This window comes from Oncorhynchus tshawytscha, linkage group LG21 (assembly GCF_018296145.1).
Source record: "Oncorhynchus tshawytscha isolate Ot180627B linkage group LG21, Otsh_v2.0, whole genome shotgun sequence".
Taxonomy (NCBI): Eukaryota; Metazoa; Chordata; class Actinopteri; order Salmoniformes; family Salmonidae; genus Oncorhynchus; species Oncorhynchus tshawytscha.
In genome coordinates, this window is record NC_056449.1 from 33,004,674 (window position 1) to 33,017,852 (window position 13,179).

The 13,179-nt window shown below is 42.3% G+C and overlaps 1 protein-coding gene across 1 annotated transcript in view; it reads right to left on the reverse strand.

Moving 5' to 3' along the window:
• Positions 1-2,340: 2,340 nt before the first annotated feature.
• LOC112233604 overlaps positions 2,341-13,179 on the reverse strand; it is an 83,754-nt gene continuing 72,915 nt past the window's right edge. Inside the window, 5 exon segments of the mRNA XM_042303353.1 lie at positions 2,341-3,349; positions 9,215-9,283; positions 9,751-9,994; positions 12,553-12,684; positions 12,810-12,939. Of these exon segments, the coding sequence (XP_042159287.1) occupies positions 3,171-3,349; positions 9,215-9,283; positions 9,751-9,994; positions 12,553-12,684; positions 12,810-12,939 (754 nt within the window). The 3' untranslated portion in view covers positions 2,341-3,170.

Genomic DNA, 13,179 nt, shown 5'->3' on the forward strand with positions numbered 1-13,179 from the left:
GGAGGGTATCTCTCCAGGTGGAAGGTATCTTTCCAGGATGAGGGTATCTCTCCAGGTGGAGGGTATCTTTCCAGGAGGAGGGTTGGCCACCCTGATCTAAAGCAATCATTCTAGGAACACTTTCTGGAGATACCAGGAATCAAATCATCCTTTTATCACTTTTGTTTTACTGAAATAAAAAAACATAAATTACACACCATACAAATAAAATCTAAATGATTTCTTCTTCAATAATTAATTTATATAGGGCCTATGAGAAGGCAAACAAATGACATAAAACTATATAATAATTGTTTTATATCACATTGTCGTGAGTATTGTAGATACAATGATATATCACATTGCACAAGTTGGCATACTGTATTTGATTTCCATCAACTGGTATCATCTGATAAAAAATCTGTTTCTGAATTTGTGTCTAAGTATGAACATCGCTTCCATTAATATGACAGAGTTGATCATTAATATGACAGAGTTGATCATTAATATGACAGATTTGATTAACTTAAATTCAAACTTTGAAACAGGAAAACAAAGACCTATAAACAGAGATATTCAGTGGATATTTCTCTCTAGTTTACAACGTTCTCACCCTTAAAAAACATTGAACTTTTAGGAGAAGCTCTTCTACAGAGCAACTTTCAGTCGTGAGAGGATACATTTTCATACTGGTCCACCAAGGGAATCGAAACCACAACCCTGGCATTACATGCACCATGCTCTACCAACTGATCCACATCAGAACTTGAAATGAAACCCGACACCAGTTGGTATCAGTGGAGGCTGCTGAGGGGAGGACGGCTCATAATAATGTCTGGAACGGCATCAATGGAATGGTATCAAACACATGGAAACCATGGAAACCACGTCTTTGATGTGTTTGATACCATTCCATTGACGCCGTTCCAGACATTATTATGAGCCGTCCTCCCCTCAGCAGCCTCCGCTGGTTAACACCATCTCCAATAGTGTAGTATTCTTACTTATGTCTAAAACAAGGGAACACACACAACTGTATGGTTGGCTCTGCTTCCTCAACATATGCAGAATTTAAAAAAACGAGAAAAAACCTATTTGCTTCATTGTGAATGTTAATTATATGGGACAGCTGAACAAAATGAAAAAAATAAAATGATCTGTCATATCATTTTGTCATTTTGTCATTTCTGTCATGGAATTAGATGATATGTGTCAGTCCGATCAGACAGACAGGTGAGACAGACAGGCATTCCATCTGTCTACAGCTCAGTACTCAGATATTTTACCTGTCTACAGCTCAGTACTCAGATATTCTACCTGTCTATAGCTCAGTACTCAGACAGACAGACATTCTACCTGTCTACAGCTCAGTACTCAGACAGACAGACATTCTACCCGTCTACAGCTCAGTACTCAGACAGACAGACATTCTACCTGTCTACAGCTCAGTACTCAGACAGACAGACATTCTACCCGTCTACAGCTCAGTACTCAAACAGACAGACATTCTACCTGTCTACAGCTCAGTACTCAGACAGACAGACATTCTACCTGTCTATAGCTCAGTACTCAGACAGATAGACATTCTACCTGTCTACAGCTCAGTACTCAGACATTCTACCTGTCTATAGCTCAGTACTCAGGCAGACAGGTGAGACAGACAGACATTCTACTGGTCTACATCTTAGTACTCAGACAGACAGGAACATGAAACCCTTTGTGACCCAACAGCCAGCCTCTGTGGATGGACGCAATGATTATACCCTGTCAACAGTGTTTGGTGCGTAGTAGATCATGTAAATGTTGTATTCATGTTACGGCTATTGATTATTTCCCTGACCTGCCGTAATATCATGGATAATGGCAGACATCCAATTAGATGTCTAACCTCATTAAACAAAAACAGAGTCAGATAGAAGGGAGGGAACAGAAAGAGGGAGACAACTAAGATAGAGGGAAAAGAGAGAGATAAGACAGATATAGAGGGGAATGGGGATTGAGAAGAGAGAAAGAGAGAGGGAGGGAGGGAGAGAGACAGATGGTAAAGAGAGAGAAAGAAAGGGAATAGAGAAAAACAGAAAGGACAGAGAGAGAAATAGACAGAATGAATAGAGAGTGAGAGAGATAGACAGAGGGTAAAGAGAAGAGAGAGATAGACAGAGGGTAAAGAGAAGAGAGAGAGAGAGATAGACAGCGGGTAAAGAGAAGAGAGAGAGAGAGAGAGAGACAGAGGGTAAAGAGAAGAGAGAGAGAGAGAGAGAGAGAGGGTAAAGAGTAAAGAGAGAGAGAGCGAGAGAGATAGACAGAGGGTAAAGAGAAGAGAGAGAGATAGACAGAGGGTAAAGAGAAGAGAGAGAGAGAGATAGACAGAGGGTCAAGAGAAGAGAGAGAGAGAGATAGACAGAGGGTAAAGAGAAGAGAGAGAGAGATGGACAGAGGGTAAAGAGAAGAGAGAGAGAGAGAGAGAGAGAGAGAGAGAGATATGGTCTGACCAGTCTTTAATGGGACAGTCGTCAGTGATGCTGACGACAGAACTTCTGAGAAACATTAGAACCGGCCAACAGCTCTCCTGTCAGTCAAAGTGGCACCCCACCTACCAAACAATATAGGGAATAGGATGCCATTTCAGCCTCATCGTTGCAGTGCACACTCACAACAACATAATCCTCACAGACACACACATCAACACAACGCCTGTCATCTACACAATCATACTGTACTGTAGGTAGGTGGACTCACTAGTTCTGGTAAAGAAACATTAAATATGCTTACTTCAAATATGGAAAAGAGGCAGAGCCTGAAAAAAACAAAATAAAAGCTATCTCCATGAATCCAGGACATTCAGATGGCGATGGTGGGGTTGAGGGCTGTAGTAGTAGATTCCTGTACAGTACAGTTCAGTATGGAACAGGAGTGTCTACTGAAGGAGAGAAGCATTGGAACTCAGAACCAAGAACAGTTAGAATGAAGTGAAGAAGTTAGAATCCATAGTTCTCCAGTCTCCTGGGTGACAACTCACAAACTCAGTCTCCACAATGAAACTCACAAATAAACATCATTGGTCCTTCTTCCAGTAGTTCTTTTTTTTGTCTTCAATTATTTTTCACAGGACAACGATGTAATCTTCCAAATATTTTAGTTTGAGTGTTTCTCAGAAAAAAATAGATGGTCCTTGGAAAGAGTCTGTTTCTCTATTTCTTAAAAGGTGTTAATCTAGTAAAATTGTTGTGCCAGAAAGGAGCCTGGCCTCGTTTGGATTGACTCAATTCAAAAACCTCTGCATGTGCCAAGTCCTTTGCTAGGTCATACTGTCCCAGGGGTAGGGGATCCTGGGGAGGGGGGTAGGAGGGGGGCACGCACCTGTTCACACCTTGAAGGCAGGTGCAGAGTAGGGGGTGGGAAGGAGGAAGAAGAGTAGGGGGCAGGAAGGAGGGAACAGAGTAGAGGGCAGGAAGGAGGGAACAGAGTAGGGGGCAGGAAGGAGGGAACAGAGTAGGGGGCATGAAGGAGGGAACAGAGTAGGGGGCAGGAAGGAGGGAACAGAGTAGGGGGGTGGGAAGGAGGAAGAAGAGTAGGGGGCAGGAAGGAGGGAACAGAGTAGGGGGCAGGAAGGAGGGAACAGAGTAGTAGGGGGCATGAAGGAGGGAACAGAGTAGAGGGCAGGAAGGAGGGAACAGAGTAGGGGGCAGGAAGGAGGGAACAGAGTAGGGGGCAGGAAGGAGGGAACAGAGTAGGGGGCAGGAAGGAGGGAACAGAGTATGGGGCAGGAAGGAGGGAACAGAGTAGGGGGCAGGAAGGAGGGAACAGAGTAGGGGGCAGGAAGGAGGGAACAGAGTATGGGGCAGGAAGGAGGGAACAGAGGGGGCAGGAAGGAGGAACAGAGTAGGGGGCATGAAGGGGGCAGGAAGGAGGGAACAGAGTAGGGGGCAGGAAGGAGGGAACAGAGTAGGGGGCAGGAAGGAGGGAACAGAGTATGGGGCAGGAAGGAGGGAACAGAGTAGGGGGCAGGAAGGAGGGAACAGAGTAGGGGGCAGGAAGGAGGGAACAGAGTAGGGGGCAGGAAGGAGGGAACAGAGTATGGGGCAGGAAGGAGGGAACAGAGTAGGGGAAGAGGCAAAGAGTAGAATCAAGGGGGTGAAGAAGTGGATAACCAGAGAAACATGGTCAGTATTGGATCAGAAACAGAACATTGTACACAACATCTAGTCATGCTTTCACAACAAACAAGCAACTACAACTATGCACTACGTTGTTCAGCTCTGTGTTACTGTTGTAGCATGTAATATTATGATCATATGATGATGCTTGAGGATGGAAAATACACATCTCTGCTCTAGTAATGACACAAGGGAGAACTAGAGATGCTATTCAAACAATCCTTGAATCAGGCAAACACGAGGACCCGGGGAAATAACATTCTTCCAGCACATATATGAAATCAGGCGCTTCCATTGACGAAGGAGAGTGTTATTCTGTCTTTGCTGATTAAGTGTTTGATTGAATAGCACCCTAAGACTACGCAAAGTAAGAGCAATCAACATAGATTTATAAGAATAGAAAGCTGCTGGACTACGATCTATGAGCATTACAACAACTACTCCACAGCCAATATGAAACTGTGAATAATCAATATTTGATGATGGAAAGTTTTAAAGTTGCCATGGCATCTTGAAAAACACAGTGTCCTTCTTCGTATTTTTAACTGATTATAGACACGGTTTCTCTATGGAGATCTTGGAGAGCCTTGAGAGTAAAATAGAACATACTAGATCAACATGCTCTAATGCCATTGGTAATTATAGTAGTAGTAGATTTCTTATCAGTTGCCATGGCAGCTTGTTGCATTATCTCTACAGTAAACAAAACTCTAATGAATGATATACCTTTATCATTTTCAAACCATGTCCATAAAACAAGGCCCTCTTTCTCAAGATGATATCTAACAATGAATCTGAAAATTCAAGAGCAGTACTTCACCTTGTGCCAACCGTGTAACACACACACAGTTACTGTCAAACCACGATGTAATACACATACAGTTACTGTCAAACCACGATGTAATACACACACAGATACTGTCAAACCACGATGTAATACACACACAGTTACTGTCAAAACACGATGTAACACACACACAGTTACTGTCAATCCACGATGTAATACACACACAGTTACTGTCAAACCACCATGTAATACACACACAGGACAGTACAGTACTGTGGCACACCAAACCAAACACAGAACAACACAGTTCTGACACACATCTAGGGCTCTATTTTAACAAGCCTAACCCAGTGGTAAATCTCAGAGATGGCAGTAGCGCTATAGGTCAAAATATTTGTACTATTTTCACAGCCAGAATTATGAGTGCAGTAGCTGGCGCTGGTGTGAAAGGGCAGGGTTTTGACGAATAAACAACCTGTAGGTGTGACTAGGGCCTGGCCACTCACTGGCCAATCCATGTGTTCCATGGCTTAGTCTACTGCATGCATTTGTCTCGAGTTCTGGAAGTTATTGACAATCTTTAAGTTCGGCTGGGGACATGGCATATTTTCCTCCTGGTCCATAATATATTGATACTACTACAGTTTACAGTATATTGATACAACGTTTATAGTATATTGATACCACTACAGCTTATAGTATATTGATACCACTACAGTTTATAGTATATGGATTCTACAGTTTATAGTACATTGATACTACTACAGTTTATAGTATATGGATTCTACAGTTTATAGTATATTGATAATAGTCGAGTTTATAGTATATTGATACTACTGCAGTTCATGTTGATACTACTACAGTTTATAGTATATTGATACTACTACAGTTTATAGTATATGGATTCTACAGTTTATAGTATATTGATACTACTACAGTTTATAGTATATGGATTCTACAGTTTATAGTATATTGATACTACTACAGTTTATAGTATATTGATACTACTACAGTTCATGTTGATACTACTACAGTTTATAGTATATGGATTCTACAGTTTATAGTATATTGATACTACTACAGTTTATAGTATATGGATTCTACAGTTTATAGTATATTGATACTACTACAGTTTATAGTATATTGATACTACTACAGTTCATGTTGATACTACTACAGTTTATAGTATATTGATACTACAGTTCATGTTTATAGTATACAGTTTATAGTATATGGATTCTACAGTTTATAGTATATTGATACTACTACAGTTTATAGTATATGGATTCTACAGTTTATAGTATATTGATACTACTACAGTTTATAGTATATTGATACTACTACAGTTCATGTTGATACTACTACAGTTTATAGTATATTGATACTACTGCAGTTTATAGTATATTGATACTACTACAGTTTATAGTATATTGATACTACTGCAGTTTATAGTATATTGATACTACTACAGTTTATAGTATGTTGATACTACTACAGTTTATAGTATGTTGATACTACTACAGTTTATAGTATATTGATACTACTACAGTTTATAGTATGTTGATACTACTACAGTTTATAGTATGTTGATACTACTACAGTTTATAGTATGTTGATACTACTACAGTTTATAGCATATTGATACTACAGTTTATTAAATAGCATAGGCTACATACAATAACTTAATAGCAACAGTAAAGTAAAAACATCCAGTGTTTGCTCAATAGCCACACTTGGGAGTGTTGGCAGTCAAAATGGTTGTAATTGGCTTCACCAAGCCTAGCCAACAAGCGCATCGCAATTCTCCTGAAATAAAACATTTTAGGTTCCTGTAAATTGTATTGTATGTGTGAGACAGGTTCTCAATAAGCCAGATATAGCCTAGGACTACCGCCGATGCTGCATTATAGGACTGAACATTTGAAATAAGTTTGGAGGCGAGCGTCTCTGGTCACCTGAGGAGATGGGCTCTTTGAAGATGGGAATGGATACTTGAACAAGTGAAAGGTCGCAAGCAGGTAGGCATGTGTGTGTCTGTTTTTGGATGTGCAGTATATTTTCAATTCAAGGTACTCTGACGAATAGAACATTTAAACACCTTTTATGGATCGGCTGCGTTGCAAGGCCAGGATAAAAAAGACAAGACGTATTGCTGTAGAACCAGCCTTAGTACCCTAGGCCCAGGGTAAGGGTAGCACTATGTAGGGCCTGATATGAAATGGAAAACAAGAATAAATTTAAAAAACAGCAACAATATTTATAAATAGGGTGGGGTCAGAAGCATGATGTCGTAAAGCGCATCGCTCGTTCCATGGCACAGTGTGCACAGGTAGGTCTAAATGTCTTTACGCATAACACTGGCACATCTATACAAAATACTAGGATACTGTCGATTGTATCGTTGCCTATGTGCGAGGCAGATCCTCAAAATAATCTGCCGTTGGTAAAGCATTTATAGGAGGACTGAGGACTATAGGAGGACTGAATAGTTGGTTATCAAACGAGGGGCTCTCTTTGAGACTGGGGATGGATAACCTACTGAACAAGCTGAATGAAATATGCAGGTATGTCAATTGAAAAAGCATGAGGGCAAAAATCTCCAAAATATTTCACGTCACTCTCAGTAGACCATTTAAAAGCCCTGTATCCAGAGGCTACTTGGCTAATGGCCAGGATAAATGCAATGCTTATAAACCAGGCTTAATTAAGCGGAGGGGAGGCTACACTTGATTTCTTATCAAATTAAATAAAATGGGGAGGGGACCAAATGGGGAGGGGACCAAATGGGGAGGGGACCAAATGTTTTTACGCTTCTAAATACGGTACAAATCTCTCTTCCAAAGACAATTTCATTCCAATAGAGCCCCTAGACTGAGGAATGGGCCATCTTAACAGAAACAACATTCACAGAGAGACCACACACATCTGTTATGATGAGTCTAACGGAACAAAACACACATCACATCAACAACGGAAAACAACACACATCCAACTGGCATTCTTTACACCTTCTGCATTTTCACTTCATGAAAACTATGATTTAATATTCACCATGCATAAAACCCTCTGTCTTTTCATCGGTGTTTAGCAGTCATTTGATTCACAAGTCTCTGCTGGAAAACTGTGTGATTAGATTTGACACTTTTTGAACGGTTGTAAATCGATTTGTAAACAGAAAGCCGAAGATCAGGTCACAACATGGTGAGAGGCATAGGTAAAAGTGTGATGTGCCGTGTGTATTTACAGTAAAAGTGTGATGTGCCGTGTGTATTTACAGTAAAAGTGTGATGTGCCGTGTGTATTTACAGTAAAAGTGTGATGTGCCGTGTGTATTTACAGTAAAAGTGTGATGTGCGGTGTGTATTTACAGTAAAAGTGTGATGTGCAGTGTGTATTTACAGTAAAAGTGTGATGTGCAGTGTGTATTTACAGTAAAAGTGTGATGTGCAGTGTGTATTTACAGTAAAAGTGTGATGTGCCGTGTGTATTTACAGTAAAAGTGTGATGTGCCGTGTGTATTTACAGTAAAAGTGTGATGTGCAGTGTGTATTTACAGTAAAAGTGTGATGTGCAGTGTGTATAATTTACAGTAAAAGTGTGATGTGCAGTGTGTATTTACAGTAAAAGTGTGATGTGCAGTGTGTATTTACAGTAAAAGTGTGATGTGCAGTGTGTATTTACAGTTACAGTAAAAGTGTGATGTGCAGTGTGTATTTACAGTAAAAGTGTGATGTGCAGTGTGTATTTACAGTAAAAGTGTGATGTACAGTGTGTATTTACAGTAACAGTGTGATGTGCAGTGTGTATTTACAGTAAAAGTGTGATGTGCAGTGTGTATTTACAGTAAAAGTGTGATGTGCAGTGTGTATTTACAGTAAAAGAGTGATGTGTGGTGTATATTTACGGTAAAAGAGTGATGTGCGGTGTGTATTTACAGTAAAAGAGTGATGTGCGGTGTGTATTTACAGTAAAAGAGTGATGTGCGGTGTGTATTTACGGTAAAAGAGTGATGTGCGGTGTATATTTACGGTAAAAGAGTGATGTGCGGTGTGTATTTACAGTAAAATAGTGATGTGTGGTGTGTATTTACAGTAAAAGAGTGATGTGCGGTGTGTATTTACGGTAAAAGAGTGATGTGCGGTGTGTTTGTACGGAGTGTGTGTGTGTGCGCGAGAGGCGCAGGTAAAAGTGTGTGTGAGGCTTGTTAAGTAAACAGCGATGAGAAGACAGAGTGTCAGAGAGAAGAGAGAGAGAGAAAGGTAAATCACCTGGTGTCTTCGTGATGTCTCACCTTTCTGTTTAGATACCTTCCTCACAGTCAGGGCTGCCTGACGCTTCTGGTACTCTGAGATCTCAAACCCTGAAACACACAGGCTCTATGTTAACCTTGAGTTAATGCAGAGTGTACACCATGACTGCAAGCCTACTGTCTGAACACAAATAGAATACAATAGACCCTCTTTGTTTAATGTAAAATTAACATTTGACATCATCTCAAGTAGGTGAAAAATGTGTGACTGAGAACCATCAAGAAGGTGAGTGTGAGTATAAGTGGTGTGTGTGTGTTTATGTGTGTTTGTGTGTATGTGTATGTGTGTGTGAGTATAAGTGGTGTGTGTGTGTGCGTGTGGTGTGTCTGTGCATGAGTATACGTGGTGGGTGTGTGTGTGTTTGTGTGTGTGTGTGTGTGTGAGTATAAGTGGTGTGTGTGAGTGTGTGTGTGTGTTTGTGTGTGTGTGTGTGTGAGAGTGTCTGTAAGTGTTTAAGAATGTGTGTGTGTGTGTGTGTGTGTCTGTAAGTGTGTAAGAATGTGTGTGTGTGTCTAACCGATTTTCTCATCCTCCTGCACCATCTTCCTCTCCTCGTGGAAAGCCCGGAGCCATCGTATCTTCTCCTCCTGTTTCTTGGACAGGAAGATGTGGAGCTCCTCGCTGTCTTTGTTGTGCAATTTGAATGCGTTCTTCACGCTCACGTTGAAGTCTTCGTCACGACCATCGATGGCGTCCCGCACGTCATAGCGGTCCATGTCGATACGGCCCTTATAGTACAGGATGTCCCTACGAATCAGGTCCTAGAGAGAGAGGTGTTGTTAGGCCTTTATAGTACAGGATGTCCCTACGAATCAGGTCCTAGAGGAGAGAGAGGTTGTTAGGCCTTTATAGTACAGGATGTCCCTACGAATCAGATCCTAGAGGAGAGAGAGGTTGTTAGGCCTTTATAGTACAGGATGTCCCTACGAATCAGATCCTAGAGAGAGAGGTGTTGTTAGGCCTTTATAGTACAGGATGTCCCTACGAATCAGATCCTAGAGAGAGAGGTGTTGTTAGGCCCTTATAGTACAGGATGTCCCTACAAATCAGATCCTAGAGAGAGAGGTGTTGTTAGGCCCTTATAGTACAGGATGTCCCTACGAATCAGGTCCTAGAGGAGAGAGAGGTTGTTAGGCCCTTATAGTACAGGATGTCCCTACGAATCAGGTCCTAGAGAGAGAGGTGTTGTTAGGCCTTTATAGTACAGGATGTCCCTACGAATCAGGTCCTAGAGGAGAGAGAGGTTGTTAGGCCCTTATAGTACAGGATGTCCCTACGAATCAGGTCCTAGAGAGAGAGGTGTTGTTAGGCCCTTATAGTACAGGATGTCCCTACGAATCAGATCCTAGAGGAGAGAGAGGTTGTTAGGCCCTTATAGTACAGGATGTCCCTACGAATCAGATCCTAGAGAGAGAGGTGTTGTTAGGCCCTTATAGTACAGGATGTCCCTACGAATCAGGTCCTAGAGGAGAGAGAGGTTATTAGGCCCTTATAGTACAGGATGTCCCTACGAATCAGGTCCTAGAGGAGAGAGAGGTGTTGTTAGGCCCTTATAGTACAGGATGTCCCTACGAATCAGGTCCTAGAGGAGAGAGAGGTTGTTAGGCCCTTATAGTACAGGATGTCCCTACGAATCAGGTCCTAGAGGAGAGAGAGGTGTTGTTAGGCCCTTATAGTACAGGATGTCCCTACGAATCAGGTCCTAGAGAGAGAGGTGTTGTTATGCCCTTATAGTACAGGATGTCCCTACGAATCAGATCCTAGAGAGAGAGGTGTTGTTAGGCCCTTATAGTACAGGATGTCCCTATGAATCAGGTCCTAGAGGAGAGAGAGGTTGTTAGGCCCTTATAGTACAGGATGTCCCTACGAATCAGGTCCTAGAGAGAGAGGTTGTTAGGCCCTTATAGTACAGGATGTCCCTACGAATCAGGTCCTAGAGAGAGAGGTTGTTAGGCCCTTATAGTACAGGATGTCCCTACGAATCAGGTTCTAGAGGAGAGAGAGGTTGTTAGGCCCTTATAGTACAGGATGTCCCTACGAATCAGATCCTAGAGGAGAGAGAGGGAAGTGGTGTCAGTTTGTGTGTGTGTGTGTGTGTGTGTTGTGTCTCTGATTGGTTTTATCCTGCAGACGTTTCCCCATATTATCCTCTTATGCAACCCTCTCCATCTGCCACAAAAACACACAACTCCTTAAACTCTCAACAACAAAGCTCTATCCTCTCATTTCTTTCTTTCTTTCTTTCTTTCTTTCTTTCTTTCTTTCTTTCTTTCTTTCTTTCTTTATTTCTCTTTGTCTCTCTCTCGCCCTATCTCACCACCCTCTCTCTCTTCTCTGTCCTCAACAACAAATCTCTATCCTCTCTTCTCAATAACAAAAACAAAGCCCTGGTTTAAAGCTAGCTCACAAACCTCAAGCTAAACCATTAAGCAACAGAGATATGCATAGCTGTGAATTATAGACTTCTTCTACCAGTGGTCATTCAACACAATGAGACGGAGACGGGAACAATACTGCCCTTATTATAGAGGATGAGAGGAGGAAGGAAGAGAGAGAGAGAGAGGAACATGCCAGAAACACACCCTGAGGGCAGCCATTGCACATGTTGTGTTGTACATCGTGAATAAGAAACTCAAGAACAAAGATGAGGGATTCATAATTAAGCATGTTCCGCAGACATCCCCGAGCAGTGTGTGTGTGTGTGTGTGTGTGTGTGTGTATGTGTGTGTGTAGGATGGCCAAGCCATGTTAGGACACAGGCCATCATTCCTTGCACTGTAGATCCTACCAGAACTGGTTTGGAACAGGACAGAGAGGAGAGGTTTCATACCTTCTATATATACCTGAACTGGTTTGGAACAGGACAGAGAGAGGGGAGGTTTCAGGACAGAGAGGGGAGGTTTCATACCTTCTACATATACCTGAACTGGTTTGGAACAGGACAGAGAGGGGAGGTTTCATACCTTCTACATATACCTGAACTGGTTTGGAACAGGACAGAGAGGGGAGGTTTCATACCTTCTACATATACCTGAACTGGTTTGGAGCAGGACAGAGAGGGGAGGTTTCATACCTTCTACATATACCTGAACTGGTTTGGACCAGGACAGAGAGAGGGGAGGTTTCAGGACAGAGAGGGGAGGTTTCAGGACAGAGAGGGGAGGTTTCAGGACAGAGAGGGGAGGTTTCAGGACAGAGAGGGGAGACTTCAGGACAGAGAGGGGAGGTTTCAGGACAGAGATGGGAGGTTTCAGGACAGAGAGGGGAGGTTTCAGGACAGAGAGGGGAGGTTTCAGGACAGAGAGGGGAGGTTTCATACCTTCTTACAGAGGACCAGCTGGTGATCAAAGAGGAAGAAGACCCGTTGCTGACTGCGTCCATAAGGCTGGTAGATCCAAGACATTTCTCCTGTATAGATCAACTCCGAGCTCCGGTCCAGGATGTCATCACCCTGGGGACCATAATAATACATGTCTTTATTTAGCACTATTCAAGGACCTAAAGACGCTTGTTTTAAACACACACACACACACTCCGTTGAGGGATAGTTCGTTCAGAGTGGTGCACAGTACGTACCTCCCAGTCCAGAACGGAGGCCTGCCATTGGGCGATCTTGTCAATGTTCTCCAGCCTCCTCTTCCTCTCGTTGATCTGCTGAGTGACGTTACGCATCACCGCCAGCGCTGCCGCCACGTAGCGATAGTCACTATGGAGACAGAACACACATTACAGCAACCATGTAGCAATAGTCACTATTGAGACAGAACACACATTACAGCAACCATGTAGCAATAGTCACTATGGTGACAGAACACACATTACAGCAACCATGTAGCAATAGTCACTATGGTGACAGAACACACATTACAGCAACCATGTAGCAATAGTCACTATGGAGACAGAACACACATTACAGCAACCATGTAGCAATAGTCACTATGGAGAC